Source organism: Hemiscyllium ocellatum, chromosome 4 (assembly GCF_020745735.1).
Source record: "Hemiscyllium ocellatum isolate sHemOce1 chromosome 4, sHemOce1.pat.X.cur, whole genome shotgun sequence".
In the NCBI taxonomy this organism is placed as follows: Eukaryota; Metazoa; Chordata; class Chondrichthyes; order Orectolobiformes; family Hemiscylliidae; genus Hemiscyllium; species Hemiscyllium ocellatum.
The window spans coordinates 107,575,358-107,596,060 of NC_083404.1; the positions used below are offsets into that span (position 1 = coordinate 107,575,358).

The following is a 20,703-nucleotide window of genomic DNA, read 5'->3' on the forward strand; positions in this document are numbered from 1 at the left end:
TTTAATGATCAGAATTAGTCAGTCATACAGCATGGAAACAGACCTTTTGGTTCAACTAATCCATGCTGACCACGTTCCCAAGCTAAACAAGTCCCACCTATCTGCACTTGGCCTGTATCCCTCCACCTTTCCTCTTCATGAACTTAACCAAATGTCTTTAAACGTTGCAACTGTACCTGCATACACCACTTTTTTTTCTGGCAGTTCATTCCACATGCGAACAACCCTGCTTTTCTTTTATTTAAAAAAAGTTGCATTTCCTGTCCTTTTACTTTTTGAACTTTCTCCTCTCTCCTTTTTAATGTGTCCCCTAGTTTTGAAGTCTGCCACATCCCCCACCCCAGGGAAATGACCCTTGTCATTCACCTTTTTTCTATGCCCCTCATGATTTTGTAAATCACAATATGGTCACCCCTCCAGTGAAAAAAGTCAGCCTTTCCGGTCTGTCTTAACTCAAGCCGTCCATTCCCAGCAACATCCTGGTAAATCTTTCTGAACCTCCTTCAGTTTAATAATATCCTTCCTCCTAGAAGTGTGAACAGAACTGAACACTACTCCAACTGTTAGTACCTGGTGCAGGTAGAGAAGACACTTGCTTACCTGTAGGTTTGTGACACAGGGTTACTGAAGTTGTTAGGGCAGGATAGGCAAGAGCTAGATGTGCTTATGATATCACTTTCCCCAGAGGTCATTTACTATTTTAAGGAATGTTCTTGAAACAATAAATAATACTGACAGCTGAGGTCACAGCACTGGATTAAATACATAGGGCTAATTTTTTTGGTTAAGTCTGACTTGAAGTTTTCTTAATTTTTTTTTTAAGCCATGAGGCCTAGCAAGTGTTCTCTCCATATCTTGCATCATGGAAGACTCAAGTCAGCAGCCTGCTTTGTGGGGAGAAATCTAGAGGTCCCTGCTGGATGATGTGGCACAGCTGGGAGTTCCTCTGACCCCAGGACTCTGCCAAGCTGGTCTGAGTTTGCCACCTAGCTTAGTGGTCTCCTCCATCTTGAGGAATATCATTTAAGGTCGGCAGGAGGTCAGTGGCCTTCCAACAGCCCTCTAATGTGCAATCATCTTTGCAATATCTCCCACTTGCTCTGTATCTACTACAGTACCCACCTGCCACCAAGGCTTGTGCTCTATTGTCTGCAACGTCTCTCTTGCTCTCTCCCACTTTCGACAGGATCAACTTTGCATAACCTCTGCTGTCTACTGTCTGTCTTGGCACAACTGTGTACCTGCATCAACGGTAAAAGCTGTGCCACTGCTTTCATCCTTTATAATACCTGCCTCATGCACCCTCAAAGGACACAGGCCATATTAGGGTGGTGAGAATCTGTCATTCAGCTCCTTCTCTCTTGAGGAGATGGCTGATTCTGATGATCCCCTAACAGGGCCTGGACTGAGCAGAGGCTATCCTCATCGACTGACACCTGTTGACAACTGCTGAGTTTCCTGGTGGTGTCTGTTAGCCAGCAAGACAAAACTAAACTTCTGAGCCTTATTTCTGGCTGAGGAGGGTAAAGTGCAAAAAGAAGGCAAGCCAATGCAAGGTGGAAATGCTGAGAAACCAGATTGCTTGCTTACTGAAACTCTGCATGTAGAGGTAGTCCAGTCCCATCTGAGCTGAATGCTTATTTGAGTGCAGTGTTTTTGCTGCAACATTACAATGATTGCCAGTACAGCATTAAATTGTAGAGTCATCCTGAATGTGGATCAGACATATGCTATGAGTGTTCTTAGAGGCTGGAAAATGTTGGATGAAGAGTGCATGGGGCTAGTGCAAATGGAGTGTTGGTGCCTTTTCTCAAAGGTCAAAGTCTTCGAGAGCAAGTGGCAAGCCGAACTCACTGGTTTCCTTGAGATTTTTTGCAGCATCTTTAAGATGGGTGTCTGAATACTAAAGAGTGAGGTGCGGCACTAAAGGCATTTAGCAATCGATGAGTGTCAATTGACATCTCTCTGGTGCCTAGGAAGAATCTCAACCATTTATGAAATGTGTATATGATGGAGCAACATGATCTCAATTTGGAGATGGGCCTCACTGCACCTGTTACCTAATGTTGCTACACAACTTGCTAAAGGCCACATCTCCCATGCATTCCACCATAGTTTTTGAACTCAAAATGCTGTACTTTTGGAAATACAGGTCTTACCGGATATGTTGTCTTTTTGTCTTTTTAGGGTCAAATATCAATAAAACTATTGACTCACCATTAACTACGATACAAGAGATTCCTGTCATTGTTATGCTGGTTGTATGTGAGATGGAATTGTGCTGAAGCAGTCTCCTAGCTTTCAGCAGCGCACACCCTACAAAAAAACTTCCTGATAGCCAGGCATCCTCAATGAGGGAGACCCTCCCTGGGAATTAGTAAGCAAACAAAATGGGGTTTGCTTATTGAGCTTCCTGCTGGGTTAATACTAGCAGTGGCAGGTTAAGCCCTTTTTATTATATGGGTATTGATTGCCCACAAGAACTTCAACTTGTTTTGGAATGGGAAGGCCATCCATAAGCCTTCCTGCCATGGACTTAATTGGGGTGAAGGTAGAAATATCAGTGTCCAGCCACCACTGTCCCTGACTAAGTGCATTCTTTGGAGGAGCCAGTGTTGGACTGGGGTGGACAATGTTTAAAAATCATAACACCAGGTTGTAGTCCAACAGGCTTATTTGGAAGCACTAGTTTTCAGAGTAATGCTCCTTCAGGTGGTTGTGGAGTATATGATCATATGACAGAATTTTATAGCAAAACTTTAGTGTGATGTTACAAATTGTTTACGTCTCATCTTTCAGAATGGGCATGTTAGTTTCAGTTATTTCATGTAAATCCCACAACTTAAAGTTCACTTGAGAATGTAACTTTTTAACAATAAGTGCCATGTTGGCCCAGATAATGCACTGAAGGCATGACTTGGTAGGTGACTTGGATTAGCCCTGCACCTTTAATTTATTTCTTGCTCTTTCTCCCCTTCCTTCTGTTTTAGTGCTCTGTTTGGAGACATCTTTCATCAAGAAGGGCTGTGCTATGGAAACCTAAGCTGCTGTTGCAGATTCCACTTGGCAACTGCTAACTGCAGCATGTTTCAGATCCGCAGCTCTTGTTGGGAAGGCACAGAAGTGTCCATCACTCTGATACAGAAATCTGGGTAGTATTCTCAAGAACAAGATTTTTGCTTAAGTATTTGGTTAAAGAGCTTTAAATTAAACCATGGTTTTGGTGACCATTTTCACTAAAGCAATAGGATGTATTTCTGCTATAAAGTCTAAGACTAGAATAATTGATAGAGTTTTTTGGATAATTCTCTTTTTTTTGCAATTTTTCTCTATCCAACACTCATTAATTGGACTAGTCTGTCTTCTGTTTCCCAGAAAGTGCTGGTTAAACTAGGTAAAGGGTCACTTTTTGTGGTCCTGTGTGAATGACCATCCCATCCAGTGATATTACCAAGTAATTGTGAAATGGGACTAATTCATAGAATCTCTACAGGATGGAAACAAACCATTCAGCCATCAGGTTTGCATTCTCTCTCTGAAAAGCATCCCACCCAGACACCACCTCCTGTCCTTTTTGTAACCATTTTTCCATGATTAATGCAGAGTTTGCACATCCTTGATGCTATGAGCAATTTAGTATGGTCATTCCACCTATGCAGTCCATCTTTGGACTGAGGAAACCAGAGCACCTGGATGAAACCCATGCAGACACTGGGAGAATGTGCAAGCTCCATACAGTTAGGTTCATTTCCACTGGAGTCCCTGGTCCTGTAAGGCAGCAGTGTTAACCACAGAACTACTGCTCCTTCTGCCTTCTATTTCTCTCCACCCAACCATTTAGTCTCTCTTCCCATGTGAATGTTTTTTTTACCCTAATGTTTTTAGGTATGGGATATCGCATTGGGACTGAAAATTGAAGTTTTCATTAACTGGTCAATTACCTGACCTCTGAAAAATGCTCGGCTCCAACTCTCTCTTACCTGAAATGAAAAGTTGTCTATTTCATCACACTAACCTCTCTCACATCTTAACCAATAAAACCTTTGCAAGTCTCACCTCTTTATTGTTCTTACATGAATAACAGTAAATGAGATTTTGATCTTGCTTTAATTGTTTCAAAGACATTTCCATGACCTCTTGAGATGCATTATTAAAAATATTCCAATAAGTTAGGAAGGACAATTGGAAAGAAAAATTGAATCTCAGGACAATCTAGGTAGTCCTCCAGCCCATGAATTACTTTTGGAGTTTAGCCAATATTGGATGAAACAAAGCCGCCATTTGCCCACAAGCAGCAATGGGATAATGGCCAGGCAATCTCTTGTTGATGTTAATTGACAGATAATATTATCCAGCTCCCAAACATGAACATCACTTGTTCTGGGATTGACCTATGAAATAACTGAAACCAACATGATCATTCTAGAAGATGAGACTTAACAAACAATCCAATTCTTTTTTTTTTCAAAATATAATTTCAGTTGCATGACTAAACTTTTTGCTATAAATGGTGTCTCAATCTTTTATTCCACGATCACCTGATGAAGGAGCAACACTCCGAAAGCTAGTACTTACAAATAAACCTGTTAGACTATAACCTAGTGTTGGTTTTTTAACCACTTAATATCATTGCTTTCTTTTAAATTAGTGCTTTGGGCTAATTTTCATTTTTTCTTCTCTGAAAGATAACTGATCCAAAAGCCCAAGATGCACACTCTGTACTGTGCAAAAGTGTTAGCTTGGAATATTGCTCAGGTCTCTGGAATGGAACTCCCTCTTGGAGTTTGCCATTTGATTTTTGTTTTTTCTAAAGTTTGGGTTGGTGCAAATATGCTTCAGTTTCAGTAAGCTTGCAGCCCGACTTTGCAAAGCAATTCTCAACTGCCTAATGTACTGTATATAAAGTGGCTGTCCATCTACTGCTGTCAGCTTTATTTCTGTTCATTACAGTGAAGGCTTTGGATTTTTCACTCTTGGACCACTTATCTTTGTCTAATCAACCACAATGGATGTCAAACTGGATGGATTGTGGCCTCAGCTGGACTTAACACACTTCTAGAAATGAACTTCAGAAAATCTGAGTTCTCACCCAGCCTTCACCCCTATCCACTACAAATAACCCTAGCTTACTGTTCAAATGAAGAATAGACTAAGGTCAGAATTTGGCTGTCTCCATTTCACAATGGAGACAGGTGTGAACTCTTGAGATGAATGGTTTGAGGTTGGGCTGCCTTCTGATTTCTTTACAACTCTTACTTTTTTTAATATAATCTAAACTGAAAAGCTGCTTTAAGAGTGTAACCACTTGCCATTCAATTGTGTGGACTATTTCAATCGCCTGACATTATTTAATTGGAAGTCCATGGCACTCTTTCAGAATTTTTTTTCTCTCTGGGAATCTTTACAGATCGTCTCAGGATGAGTCTGAAAAGAAATGATCATGACCACCTCCAATCACTTTTTGTGGTGAATTTTCCATGTGACTTACAATTGCCCATGATGTATATAATGACTACTTCCATACTTCAAATGCCTCAAACATTTTAGAAATGGGCAGTATTTCTTGAAGTCCTGTTACTGTTACCACATGCAAAATTGGTGTCCATTTTGAACAGCAGAGTCCCACTAACCATCTCAGGGAAGCTGGTTTTCACACTAACTGTAAATTATTTCTGTCTTGACCATAGAGCTCTTTGTCTTGACTTCATAATGTTTAAGATCAGTCATTTTCACTTGTAAAAAGGTGATGTCACTGCCAGCTGCTTGGTACCAAGTTTGCGAGAATTGGCTAAAGGCAAATAGTTCTGCAGCTGAGAACTTTGGCTAACATGAAGGAACTGTAGAGAGTTGATAGATAGTAGAGCACAATTTCTATGACACTTCATTATGGAATAGCCAATAGTTCATAACCAATGAAATGCATTTGAGGCCCTCTCCATTACACAGCAGCAATTTTACATGTGGCAAGATCCCAAAGACAGCAATGAGATGAACTGCCATTTCTGTCTAATGGCAGCTGTTGATATTTGGGCAACTCCCTTTTTAACTTAGAGTTGTGGACAACTGCAACATCAACATAAACTACCAGGTACCCAACTGAACAGACAGAGCCTCACTTTAATAACTTACTCAAAGAACTGCAATTTTCAAATTTGCTCTTGAATTATGGGCAACATGGGTGATACCAGCATTTACTGGGCTGGAGAAGATATCAATGGTGTAGGTACTGCAGTTATTTTGAACCATGCATCATTGCAATTACAGCATAACCTATAAATTTATGGTCCTGTAGCAGAAAGCAGTGCAAAGCTATAACCTCCTGATTTGATTCTAGCACAGGAGCTACCCTCCAATACATCGAGTGAAGATGGGCAAATAAAGTTGGAGTGCAGATAATCTGTTCTCTATTTGAAAAGGTGAAGCTCAATGATGAAATGTCCTCCCATTCCTTATTTTTCTACCAGTCCTGGTAGAATGAAGTGAGCTTCAATCCAGATCTAATGCATTCCACACCTAACCTGGGAGTATTTCGATGAAACAAAGTAGAGGAGGATCAAGTATTGAGGCCATACTGCAGTCTAGAATTGTATGCTATTGCATATGTGGAATCGGGGTGTGTAGATTATATTAAAATGTTTTCTTTGAGGAAAAATGTCTTTTCTCCAATTTCAACACTAATTTTTTTTTCCCTTTGTTCTGCTTTCCTTCACAGTTTAACTGGTAATGAACCACTCACCATCTTGCCTCTGACTCAAGAAACAGAACTGACGCACGGGAAGGCTCACTTCAAGGTCTGTGACCGTCTGAAGCTGGAACGGAAACAGCGGCGAATGTGCCGGCGGGATCCTGGAGTGGCAGAGACCCTCATGGAAGCAATCAGTATGAGTGCCCTTGAGTGTCAGTACCAGTTCAGATTTGAGAGGTGGAACTGCACCCTTGAGGGGCGATACAGGACAAGCCTTTTGAGGAGAGGTTAGTTGGAGCTCTTTCTGTACTGTTCATTCCTTAATATCCTGTCACCTTCACTGTATAACTGTGTACAATCAATGTATTTTTGAGAAGTAAGGTGGGAGAAGGAATGTTGACACTCTAACATTGGCTCCAGCTATGACCCATTCCCAATAGACAGTGGTTTTCTGTTTGAATGTAACAGATTCAAAACAGCCCTATAAAATATAGGGCTGGATTTTATTGTATTTTTGGCCTCACCTTTTTTGACTGAAGCTAGAAAATATATGAATAGCCAACCCACTCCAAGGAGGCTGTTGGGAGAGTTTATTTTAAAATATGATATTGCTATTCTTCCCTTAATTCACTGAGTGTACAGATTTGAGCATAGTTAACAATAACACTTTATCTATTGCATTTGGACATTTACACATAATTGATGTATTGCCTATACTTTACAAACTCAAGTTATTAAAATAATTTACCCTCAACAAATCTGCTCTGCCTTTCTTTAACCTGCCTTTTCCTAAGTGGATATTAATTTAATCCTGAATAATTATTTCTAGAAGCTCAAAACTCAACTATGGATGCTGGAAATCAAACAAACTGCTGGAAAAATTCGGCAGGTCTGGTAGTATCTGTGGAGAGAAATCAGTTAACATTTCAGAACTGAAATTACTGGACCCAAAACATTAACTCTGTTTTCTCTCCACAGATGCTGCCAGACCTGAGGTTTTTTTTCCAACAATTTCTTTTTTTTTAATTTCTAGAAACCTTCCTGTTATCAATGTTGAGCAGATTGATTTTGTAGTTTCTAGGTTATTCTCCACACCCTTTATTTTCTTGAATAAGAAAATGTTTGTTTGGTTTTTTTCCAGTACTGACCCCACCCAGAGTCTAAAAGACTGAACTTATTAGATTAGATTACTTAGTGTGGAAACAGGCCCTTCGGCCCAACAAGTCCACACCGACCCGCAATCCACCCATACCCCTACCATTACATTTACCCCTTACCTAACACTATGGGCAATTTAGCATGGCCAATTCACCTGACCCGCACATCTTTGGACTGTGGGAGGAAACTGGAGCACCCGGAGGAAACCCACGCAGACACTGGGAGAACGTGCAAACTCCACACAGTCAGTCGCCTGAGGCGAGAATTGAACCCGGGTCTCTGGCGCTGTGAAGCAGCAGTGCTAACCTCTGTGCCACCGTGCCGCCCACTGGTCAGTGCGTCCACAATTTAATATCTGTGGATACATCCTATCCAGGCCAGGCTCCTGATACAGACTAAGTATAGATAACCTATCCAATATCTACTTTTTTATCATTTTAAAACCACCGAGTTTCTAAGCAACCTCTTTCACCATGCGATAGACAGCATCTCTCCTTCCTGCCTAATTGCAGCAGGTAAATGTGAACTGTGCTCAACTAGTCTTTGTTTGAAAGACTAAAACAGTGCCCAGCCATACATGTAATTCTGCTTTGCACAGTATTTACTAAATCAAGACTGCTATGAAATTAGAGGAAACTAATTTAATATCAGTCAAACTTGCAAGTGCTTCATTAGCATGTGCTAGAAGATACAAATATACTCAACTAGAACCTCTTGTGTAAAAAGAGTTTCCGCATAAATTTTTCATTGTCGCTTAACCCCTTTAATTTTTGCAGAATTCCTGTAGTCAATGCCTGACGGGTCAGTCAATCTGTCTCATTGACAGTTAAAATGCTTTGGTTTCTTAGCTATAGCCAAATAGTCTCTTTGATCCCAGTAACATATCCTTTCCCTCTTGCTCTGCAATATTCTCTTCAATCAATACTGCCACCACTCCAATTTTCCTACCTTAAACCGTTTTGTACCCAGGAATATTTAATATCAAGTGCTATTATTTTATGAACCAGGCTTGTTATAGCTACATATTTCCATATTGTAATCTTAGTGCGATAAATAAGATGGCTTTTTTCATTCACATGCACAGGAGTCCAGGTTTAGACTTTACTGTTCCCTTCTTACTCTGAAACTCCACTCCCCTAATAACTCATTTCCTCCTGTACCATGACCTGTGTTCTCAATATCCTGTGCACCTTGATCTTTTCTTTTTGATATTACCTCCTTGTTCCCACAGCCATGCTAAGTTGCATTGAACCTTTTCCCAATAGCAAACTGGTCCACAAGGAAATCCGTCCCAGCTATTTGTGTGTACCCTGTCCCTCCTGTATGGGTCCCATCTCTGCCAGAGTTAGTCCCTAATACCATGAATATGAAGCATTTCCTTTTTTGTTTTATTTGTGCTTGCACATTAGACCAAGTAATCCAACCAGTTACTACTTTTGAAGGCCTGCATGTGGATTTATTGCTTGACTCGCTGAATTCTGACAGAATGACCACATCCATCCATCCATCTTCCTATGCCATTTTATACAAAGATGGGACCATGTCTATTCTCCACCCCAGCCACCATGGTCTCATTGATTCTTGGAATGGCCTAAGAATGTTGCTACTTCATAGATTTGCAACCCAACTGATCAAATTTGTCCCATCCCAAATGACCTCCATTATTACCACCCCTTCATTCAGCAGCTCCACACGGATCAATATCCATGCTAGTCCCTTATTTAACCTTCCTCCCATTGCCTACGATTGAGACCCTCACTGATCTGCTCCTCACCCAATTGGTAATTCGGATTGTCAGTCACTTACTTTGGTGTTCAATTGGTAAATGATATGCTGTTGAATTAAATTCAACATAATGGGGAATCTTTAATACCAAGGATTTCTTCCAACTCGTGCTTGACCCCAGAAACAAGTCATGTAACAGCTGAAATTTGTTTTAGTGCTTTGTTTATTAGTATCCACTTTCCCTTTTTTCTCCCTTGACTGTACTCAGGTCAGGTGATGGGTTAGGAGTCTTAAAGCTATTCCTTGCACTTGTTTTTCTTGAAAAATAAATTGGGATATGCTTTGAGGGCCAGGCTATCCTGCAACTAAAGTACTATGCAAAGTCCTTTTTTTTATTTTGTAAATTTTGTTTTCAGTGTCAGCTTGGCTCAAAAACTGGTTGGAATGCTGTCAATCTCCATTTTAATAAATATACATCTTGAATGGAGAGCCGATGACCATTTGTTCTTAAACCGTTTTCTTTGTCTAAAATTTCTTTCTTTCATCCAGTTTCCCTTGCTGGTAGCTGAGCAATGCAGCAGCAATAGAGTTGTTCATTAATTATGACAAGCAATCTCCAACACACTCTCTCATAATGAGGAGAAAACCTCTGGTGGAAAGCTTTGGGAATTATGGGTCAATCATCTGCTCCTCCCAGGCTCCTGCATTTGGCGTGGGTGATGTCTGAAATGACTCATACTATACTCCAGACTGTTTGTTTGGATTCTTAAAGAAACCCATCAAATTTTTCTTTGTATAAATCAATATTAATTATTTCTACCTGCTACAAAAGTTACTCACTCCCTCATTAACCTACTGATCTCAGAACTAGGAGCATTTTCTTGAAAATAGGTTATTTATTTGAACACTTGACTTTCCTTTTGGAGATGTGACTGAAGCAACCTGTCGCCCAATTCAAGCTATCTAACAGGGGCAGCACTAAAAATGTACAGCCTGCTACTGGAAACCATCTTTCACAGGAGATTGGTTTCCCTGACCAATACTATGGGCGAACTGGAGAGATGATCTATGTTTAGATTTTAAATGTGGTGAGCTCAATCGGGTTTAGTAAATAGATATGAGCCATGGCACTGTTCTGCATTCTAATTAAATTCAAAACTGAGCAATCTTGCTCAAAATCCAGGGTAGATGATGTAGGAAACTAAATATCACACTGGTGGAGTAATGGGTATTTTTCTTGGATTGATGTGGAGTCACATTTCTGGAAGAAGGAAAGATTTTAGCAGCAGTTGAAGTTGTGGTGCATTTGAATTAGTATGGGATGAGGAAGCTCGCTGACCGTGTACCATACCAGTATTATATGACAAAAGGAGGGCAAGTGTCATTAGCCCGAGATGTACATTTTTCAAAACCTAGAACCAAGGAATCGAGTGGGGAAGATAAATGGAAGGAAAATTTGCAGAGGAAAGATTACCTAGATGGAAAGAAACAGATGTGGGAATGATAACAGGCCAAAGGGAACCAACCAAAGAGGTAAAAAGATCTACAATAAGAAAAACCAGGTCTGAAAGGGTTAGATGGAGAAAGACGGAAAAGGCACAGAAGGTGACAGGACATACAAAGTACTATTACTTACATTTTCCTAAATGTATATTTCGGAACCGAAACATGACAAAATAATGTCTTTGGAAGCTAAAGTTTGGAGAGTAAGTTTTAAAAAACTATGAATGAGTAGGAGAAAGACACAGTAAAGCAGTAGAATGAAAGTGAATACGAACATCAAGTAATGCAGACCCATGGTAAAGTTACTGGGATTTTCACTGCCCAGGTATTCAGTGCACAAGTGCCCAATCAAGCTGAGCATGATAACATGAGATCAGCTCATTGTAACTTTTTTTATGGTGGAGACATGGGGATTTTGCAGCTGGATCACTGGCCAGTGGCTGCCTGTAAAGTGCTTCATTTACTTTGCTTTTTTTAATACAAAGGCCCCCTGCAAAAATTGGCTGTACTAGGACATGGGGCAACTGAGCCAATAATGAAGGATGGTCCCTGTTAACTAAAAGCTTTACTCTGGAGTTAAATAGAATTGGCTTTCATTGAGTTGTGATTCATTTGTCTACAGCATTACTCAAGATGTCCAATAACACTTTATAAAGTGTTTATTTTCTGAAATAAACTTGGGTTCTTGATGAACACAGTTGAATACAAGGTACAACTATATTACTTTCTGCACTTACTGGTATTTGTCCCTACCTGGCACCCTCTGGTCACCATATGATTATCCTTAAATCTCTAAGCATTCTCTGAATATCTGACCATATTGCCTGCCCTGGGGAAAAAAAACTTAAGTGAAAGTTGGTAAAGGGTGCCCCTATACGGAGAGAAAAGACCGTGGCAAATATTAAAAAACTTGGATGGATAAATGTACAGCTAACATGCACAGACAGGGTCTGTGCTTCTGAACTTTAACCTGAAGAGTGCAGTTCAACAAGACAAACTAAATTCAATTTTCCAGACTAAGTTCTGGCAATAAATTGTTGACATGCATTGAAATGGGCCTGTCACCACTGTTGTAAAAACCTAACTGGTTCACTAATTTTGGGAAAATAACCTGCTGCCCTTCCTCAGTCTGGACTATTTACTCCAGTACCATATCACTTCTGTTGATTGTAACTGAAATCTGAAGTGGCCTAGCAAGCCATTCAGTTGAATTAGGCTGTTGCACTTTGCACTTTGGTGATGTCAGAAAGGTGACTTACTATCACCATTTTGGCCCACTTGTGAAGGACAATAAATGCTGGCCCTGCACCAGATCACAGGAAGAAATGGGGAAAAAAAAAATCTAATGGAGCAGAGCAAGGGGCTTGAATTCATGTTAGGCAGCACAGTGACTCCGTGTTTAGTACTGCTGCGTTACAGCACTGGTGATCCAGGTTCGATTCCACCCTTTGGCAACTGTCTGTGTGGAGTCTACACATTCTCCCTGTGACTGTTGGATTCCTTCCTTAGTCGAAAGATGTGCAGATTAGGTGGATAGTCCATGCTAAAATTCCCCTATAGTGTCCAGGGATGTGCAGGCTAGGTGGATTAGTGGTGCTGGAAAAGCACAGCTGGTCAGGCAGCATTCGAGGAGCAGGAGAGTTGATATTTCAGGCAAAAGCTCTTCCTGATGAAGGGCTTATGCCATAAACATCAATTCTCCTACTCATAGGATGCTACCTGACCTATGCTTTTCCAGCACCACCCTCTCAACTCCAATCTCCAGCATCTGCAGTCCTCACTTAGGCTAGATGGAGTAGCCATGGGAAAATGTAGGGTTACAGGGATAGGGTAGGGAGTGGATCTGGGCGAATGCTCTTCGGAGGGTCAGTGTGGATTTGATGGGCCCAATAGCCTGCCTCCACAGTGTAGGGATTCTGATTCTACATTGACAATTAGTGTCAAACTCTGTGAGCTTGAGCACTCGAGTTACTTTTTTTTGGACAACATCCATTTCTGTGTCTGTGTGTGGCTCTCTTTCAGTGATGAAGACAGACAGTGATACATATATCAGAAAAGAGCAGACTGAGAAAAAAGGCCAATGAAGACTTCCAGACAGGAATTGACAGGCAGATTAGTGCATGAGGCAGCCTTGGTATTTGAACCCATAATCAAGAGGCTAAGGAGCAGACCTCAATTGTTTCTTCCACTGAGACAACTATTAAACTTGACTTTTCATATTTTTAATGAGAAATTAATATAGCATTTTTATCCAAGAGGACAAGTACATTTGACTGTAATTATTTTTTCCATTTTGAATTGCCTTGCCAGCAAAAAGGTTATGAGTTTATTACGGCACATCTGGCGTACAGCATGCTGATTTATGAGCCCTGGTATGACTTCTGCGAGCTGTACACTTCAGAAACTCCATATATGCAATATTATCTAATTAAAAATTAAATTGCACACTTTGCTTTCTCTTTTATAAAACATGTGCAAAGAATAAAAGCATCTCTCACCACAAACTTGTGACTTGTCCAATATCAGATAAAACTGACTAACAGTCAAGATGTTGCCCACTTGTTGTACAAGCTGTTGTCAGAATCTAGCTCCAGCATTGTGGCAGATGCATTAAGCTGTGCATTTTCAACTGGGCAACTATATTCTGTGGAAAAAATGAGAGTTATGTTGATTAAGAAGTAAGATTGCTAAATATGATTATTGTGCTTTTTTAAATTTAGGTATGAAAATGGATTGTGAATGAAAAATTTTAGTGCAAGGAAGTGAAGCAGTGTCCCACTCTTTTTTTGGTGAGCATCAAGGCCTTGGGAAATGGTACAGGTTAACTAGAGTTTTAAAATAAAATCCCTTCACACTTCCATTAAGCCAAGGGTTCAATACTCAGCACTCCAATTTTGAGTATCTCACCCACAGTGTGATAGCAAACCATCTTGTGTAGAAAGGTTCAGCAAGGACAGGAGTTTTGGACTTGAACCTTGTCATTATTAAAGATACTCAGCAGGATTCCAGTGGTCTTGAGTTTATGTTCAGTAAGGTGGTTGGGTGTATATTTTCTAGAGAGGGGGAAGGAATAGCTTGCCCTTGGAATGCAATCAGTGTGGGGCCAGGAGATTAGAAAGAAATCTAGGGAATTAGGGCTAGATCTTGTAATATGACTCGGCTGGGATGCTCTGAGCTTAGGTCCCAAGGTGGGGTTTAGGTGAGTAAGGTTGGGAATAAAATTGGACAGTACCTGACTGGACAGAACTGACCAAGGACAGTTCTCTTCTTTGCTTTTCTCCTCTGCACAGCTTAGCACTGGTTTCACCCGAGGTTGTCAACCCCAGTACTTTCTGGTCAGAAGGAGCATTAAAGTTTCCTGTTTGCATATATTAATAGGCTTTTTTTTGACATGGTAAATACATGGTAGAATTCTGTGCACATGCCACATCCACCATTTTGGAGACAAAATTGCACCTTGCAGCATTGGAAATATAGTTTGGAGCCAAATTGCCAGTGTTGTTCCCCCACCCCACCCATACCTTCTTTTTAAGGTTTCTTTACAAAGATCTGGTGACAAGATCAGATTCTGAAAGCTTGAGAAAATTGTGCTGTTGGGCTCATTGTTTTCTTCTGTTGAGTCTATTTTGTGTTACTATTAATTGTGACAATGTTTGCAGATTTCACAAAAAATATAGAAGAGACAAAAGGATGGAGATCACATGTATCTGAGCGACACTTTCCCAGAATAGGGTTGTGTACAGATTGTATCAATGTGTCTTTTCTCAAATCCTACCTTTTCACATTGTAACATTGCAAATTGCCACACAGCTATCTCTTGGTGCCTCATTTTAATAAGACTGCCAACCCAGTAGAATTCTGATAATTTAATTTTTTTTACTGTGGACTTGTACGGTTGCATGTTACTTGCTAATAGGCACAAGGCCCCTTGCTTATAAGCAAGAAGGGATAGACAGATACTGGGGAAAAGGGAAAGTTTCCATTTGTCAGTTTTCACTGTATTAAAAATTAAATTTTGAGTTAAACATTGTAACCCATTAGCACATTTGTTTAGCCACCATCCATATCTCTCCTCAATGTTACCATGGTAAGAGGGTTTTGCTTTGCATGCTAGATTCCCTGTTGTGTAGCCAGAATGAATTCTTCTCTTCTGACTTGCATAGAGCTGCCTGCACAGAGGGAGTTGCCTGAAAGCAACTTATCAGAGCAGAATGGCCACACTAGCTGCCCTATATCTTGGACATCTATGAAGTATCATGGATCACAGCACAAGGTCATTCAGCCCATCAACTGCTGACAGCTTTTGGCAGTGCCGTTTAGTTAGTCTCCTTGCCTGGCTTTTGCCTATGGCTGTGCAAGTGCCTTGCATTCAGGGTTTTTGAAATTTCCTTTTCAAAAGCATGATTATAGCTTGTACCTACCACACTTTTAGGCCATGCCTTCCAGACCCTAACCATGTGATAACAACTATTTGTCCAGAAACCTTTAAAGAGTATTTTATCTCTCTCTCTAAATACAGAATTTCATTAACTTGATTCCTCATAGGCTGCTTAACTCAGTCTTTAAAGCCTTTTAAGTTTTTCCATGACCTTATCATCTCCTTTGCATGTGGCAATAAATAAATCAAAAATGAATTGTTACAATAGTGAAGAGTATTGCATGATGTCAATGCTCTCCACCACCATCTTCTAATGCAGAAGTAAAGCAGACAGAATATAAAGTTAGGAGGAATGAAGTTTAAAAATTCCACATTGCAGTCCTTCAGTGCTTAGCCATGGGCCTGGGTCTGATGCTGAGACCAACAGCAGCATGAAGCATTGGGTCAGCTTTGCTTCCCTTCGACCTACCACCACAGTACTGTGTTGCCATTCTTTGGCACCATCTTGCCTCTAAGGATTTTTCACTTGTGTTGAATCTAACTGTATAGTTAATCAGTTGGCCTTTGTGTTCACTCTCTCTCCAGTTGGTCTCTTGAGCCTGATTTTTATTTTTCATTCTCGGGTTCCGGTTAATGTAAGTCTTGTCAGAAGGTGGGGTGAGTTTTGGGTTTGTTGGTTAGATTTAATGTCACTGCCATACAGCATAGACTGGTTGAGACTGTGGGGGAGAAAAGAGAGCTGCATTATGACAGCTCCCAGTGTAACAACCCCTGCTGGGGAAGTTTCCCAGTGCTGAGTCTAGATATGAATTGGTGATTCATTGAATAGAAGTTGTTGGGTGATATTTAAAATTATATAAATTTAATATTGAAGAAAATTCACCAAGGCTACCAATACATTACCAGTGGTGAAAAATCCCCACATACTGAATGGGAGGCTACCAGTGTGACTGTTCAGGGAAATTGGGGCTGGAAGCCATCTCCCAGCATGTCATGGGCTCCTACAAATGCCGTTCCCTCTCTTTCCCCCCCACCATTAAAATACCTATCCCACAATCCATTACATTGGCCAAGGCATTAAATATAAATTTCCCCACTCGCCACGATTTCCCTCCTAGCCAAGCAACCCTAGAATTCAAGGCCATACCTATGTGCTGAGAAGTGATCTATGGCTCAATGGGAGTGCTCTTGGCTCTTGATTTCTGGAAGATCCAAGGTACCTAACTACTTGACACTTTAACCTCACACTTGCATTATACACTTAGTCTTTCACAGGAGCTATCAATGTTGCTGTTCGTGCTGCTGGATATTAAAATCAGACAATACTGCAACACTGCTGTGCAAAATGGAGTGTTGTTTGCCTCCCCTCCCTCGGTACAAGGACACAGTTTGATTAGCAGGCCACTCTGTATTTTTGCATGATGCATAATTGGAATCTCCTGCCAGGAATATGGAGCTCTTTCTTGATGCAGCAATAATAGGAACAGAGTGGCAATTCAGCTGACTGCCCCATTCTAGAAAATCTGGCCCAAAGTTCATGCCCAGGATTGATACTGAGATGCCTCTGAGATGGGCAATAACAGAAGAAAACGAATTGTTTAGTGTCAACATTAAAAAGACTGTTGCCATCCCCACTATGAAAAAGGCTGCAGATGGCAGCCAACTGTATCCTGTGGGATTCCACTACTGGCATTTTTCACTACTCTGGGTAGAGCCTGTGTCTGGCTCTGCACGGCACCCTCACTAAGAGCAGAGATGAAACCTAGAATAATGTCATCTGGGCTGCATTAACTTATGGTGCCTTCATTAGAAATACTGTGATGTAAAATATTTAGCTGTCAATTCCTGCACAGCAAAGTCTCTCCAAAGAGTAACCAGGTAATCTGTTTTGGTGATGTTTGATGAATAAGAATAGTTAGTTTTCCTTTGCAGACTCAATGGGCTGAAGGGGTCATTTTTAACTGTAAGCCTCTATGATTCTCAGTATTGGCTAAAATATTGGTTAAACTCCCTTCTCATGTAAAAGATCCTGTGAGAATATTTTCATTAATGCATCTGAAAGTCAACACTCTGGTCAGTGCAGCTTTTGTTCAGTGATGTACTGGATTGTTAGTCTAGTTCCTCAAGCCTTGAAAGAGAGACTCATGGTATAATTTGAAATCAGCCTCTTCACTTCTGTCATGCTTTCTGCCTTTAAACTCCTGGCTTTTCAACTCTAAGACTGAACCAAACATTCTGGATGACAAGCAAAACCTATCATTGCTTTAAATACTCCGATCCACGTTTAATACCAAGAAAAATTCATTGATTTTGTTTCTCTCCAAGGTTTTAAAGAGACTGCCTTCCTATATGCCATCTCTTCTGCTGGATTGACTCATGCCCTTGCCAAAGCTTGCAGTGCTGGACGAATGGAGCGATGTACCTGTGATGAAGCTCCTGACTTGGAAAACCGGGAAGCTTGGCAGTGGGGCGGCTGTGGGGACAATCTCAAGTACAGCAACAAGTTTGTCAAAGAATTTATGGGACAAAAGAAATCCAACAAAGATTTACGAGCCCGTGTAGATCTGCACAATACCAACGTTGGTGTCAAGGTGAGTGACCAAGCTGACTTTGTTTTGAAGGGTGATTGAATCCGTAGTGTTCTGAAAGCAACACAAATGTTTAACTTTTATGAGGTCATGGTAGTCTTGCTCCAGGGTTTGAGCACATCAAGCTAATGTTTCATACTCAATGGAAAGAAAATGACCCTGTTCCAGTTCCTCTGTTCCTTGCCACATGTTTCTAAGAATCTTTGGCTGTTTATGCAATGAAATAAGATTCCAAGGTTCAGTCTGAAGCTGGAAAAGCACTGTTCTATTGAAATGCAGGTGCATTTTCCCAAACTTGATTCAGTATTTCTCATGTCTATGGTATATACAAGGTGAATGATGAGCTGTACAAGCAGCCTACTCTGATCATTCTGACAAGCCCTCACACCCAGAGTGCAGAAGAATGCCCATCTTAGCATTTCAGGGGTTTAAAATGAACAACAAGGTTTCAGAAGTGTTGTGGAACCACAAATAAGCCCCAACACACAAAACATAAGTGTGAATTTGGGATGTATTCCTTACCAGTGTAGATGGAGTAAAATCAACTAAAGTTTCAGCAGTTCAGAAATGACTACAACCAGTTTCTCATAGATAGGAAGTAAATGCTATCCTCGCTAACATGGATCACAGTCCACAATAATAATAATTATTGCAATGAATTAATTTCGAAACGCATGAAAATAAATGCGCGCGGCAACATTCTGCAAACAGTAATGACAAATTTTGAAGCAACATTTTCCCTTTTTGAGGGAGGAACATTGGCTGAGACATAAGAATTCTGTTCTTTTTTTGATTTTTAAGGGATTTTAAAGATCTATCAAATGCCTCATCCAGTACCTCTGAAAATGTTTAAAGCTCATAACTATAACACTGAAATTCCAGCCTGATTCTGTTTTGCGATTTGAGATGACAATATTTTGACTCTGGAGGAAAGTCTTCCACCAAATGAGCCCATTCCTACTTCTGATTTGACAATTATGACCTGGTATTCTGTCTAGTTAAAGGGCACAATTGTCAGAGCAGGATTTTTTTTATTTAGTTGTGCTTTTATGTGCCAGAAGGATTAGAAGGTCTTGTTAACCATTAGCCGAAGGGTGGTAAGTTGCACACAGCTGTTTTTGTAGTAATTTCATGTGTCGGTAATGGGGGTCTTCTGTCCATGAGTTGAGTTGCACCATCACACCAGATGAAAAATCAAACTGCCAAATGCTTTCGAGGAAGGCTTTCTTAAAAGCTAACTCCATCTTTAATCAAGGGGTGCATGGCCACTCCTGGATTTTGATATCACCGTGGGACTCTGCAGCACGCAGCTGACTTTAATAAAACCCAAGAGTTGCCAAACTATTTGCCTTTGTAGTACTGAGAACCTAATACAGCTTTTAAGTTTGTTTTTTGATGCAAATGTCGAGCTTGTAAAGAGACCAATCTAAAGTAGAAATGCATTCAGTTAGGCAGGGGGCGAAAAAGCAGAGGGAATGCTTCCAGCTCCCAGTTTTGGAGCAAACTGCTTGAAGGAATTCATACCAATGTTGTTCTTTTATTACAGCCCCAGCCTTCTGACATTCCGTTTCCACTCTGTTCCTGTGCATTAAGTAGACCACCTGTCTAAATTTCAATGCTAGAATTCTTCTGGCTCAATTTCATTCCTTCCTCCCCTTTGTAACCAGGCCATCTACACAGACAATAACTTAGACTAGATATAGTGGTACAGGACATGGCGGGGGGAGGGGGGGGGAGGGGAGGGTGGGGTGGTGAATCTGTGCAAAGAGGAGGTCCTCCCATTCAATTTGTCATGAAGCTGAAGAGCTGTGGAAACACTAGGACTACAACAGGAAAATTCCTCTTCTAAACTGGTTTGCTTTGTACCCATCATATCCCATTTTTTTTAAAAGGCCTCCCCCAACTAGCCGATTGTGTCCACCTCCATGTTAGCACATCACGAAGCTCTGATTGTTGCTGCAGCTTAGCAGATGAAAACCTGGTTCCAAGATGGATCCAATCTTCCAAGCCTCAATATTGTATAGCCACAGTGGAAGACATGAGGTTTAAGTAATGTAGAAGATGACTTCACACAGCCTAAAGCATGCCTTGCAACAACTCGCCTCCCTTGTAAATACCACTAAGGGCTACAATGCTGCGGTGATGGACAGCATCCTCTGCCCCCCCCCCCCCCCAAGTGTCAACAGATTAGTAATAACAAGTTGCACAGCAATTTCCTGCCATTGTTTCATCCACACATTCAATGAATACTGCTCCTCAACCCGCAAGTTTGGGCACAATCCAATTTCTAGATTTCTGATCCACCTCTCCTACTCAAGACAGACTGGAGTTTCTTGAAAGATGCACCATATGGATTACTACCAACTTGCTAGACAGTTAATGGCATGTGAATTATAAACTGATGTATAGAGATTAATTAGCAAACTATCCCATGCAACTACCTGGAAGTAATCTAGATGGCTGGTGATCAGTGTTTCGCTAAACAATCTGTGTTCCAATTTACATGTGTCATAGCGCACCCCAAAGTGTAAATGGTGTGAATATATTTAAAATAAGAATGTCACTACTCAACAATGGGTTTCTCAATTTGGAGATGGGATTTTACATTCACCTGGTTTTGCCCATTCCTAATAGAAGTTAAATAGTCTCTGGTCATATTGAAATCA

The 20,703-nt window shown here is 40.7% G+C and overlaps 1 protein-coding gene across 1 annotated transcript in view; it reads left to right on the forward strand.

The window, feature by feature from the left end:
• The window catches only part of wnt9a (wingless-type MMTV integration site family, member 9A), a 72,402-nt gene that overhangs the window by 20,597 nt on the left and 31,102 nt on the right, over positions 1 to 20,703 (forward strand). The window contains exons 2-3 of the mRNA XM_060824450.1: positions 6,713 to 6,972; positions 17,775 to 18,040. Coding sequence (XP_060680433.1) covers positions 6,713 to 6,972; positions 17,775 to 18,040 — 526 coding nt within the window. The remainder of the gene's footprint in view (positions 1 to 6,712; positions 6,973 to 17,774; positions 18,041 to 20,703) is intronic.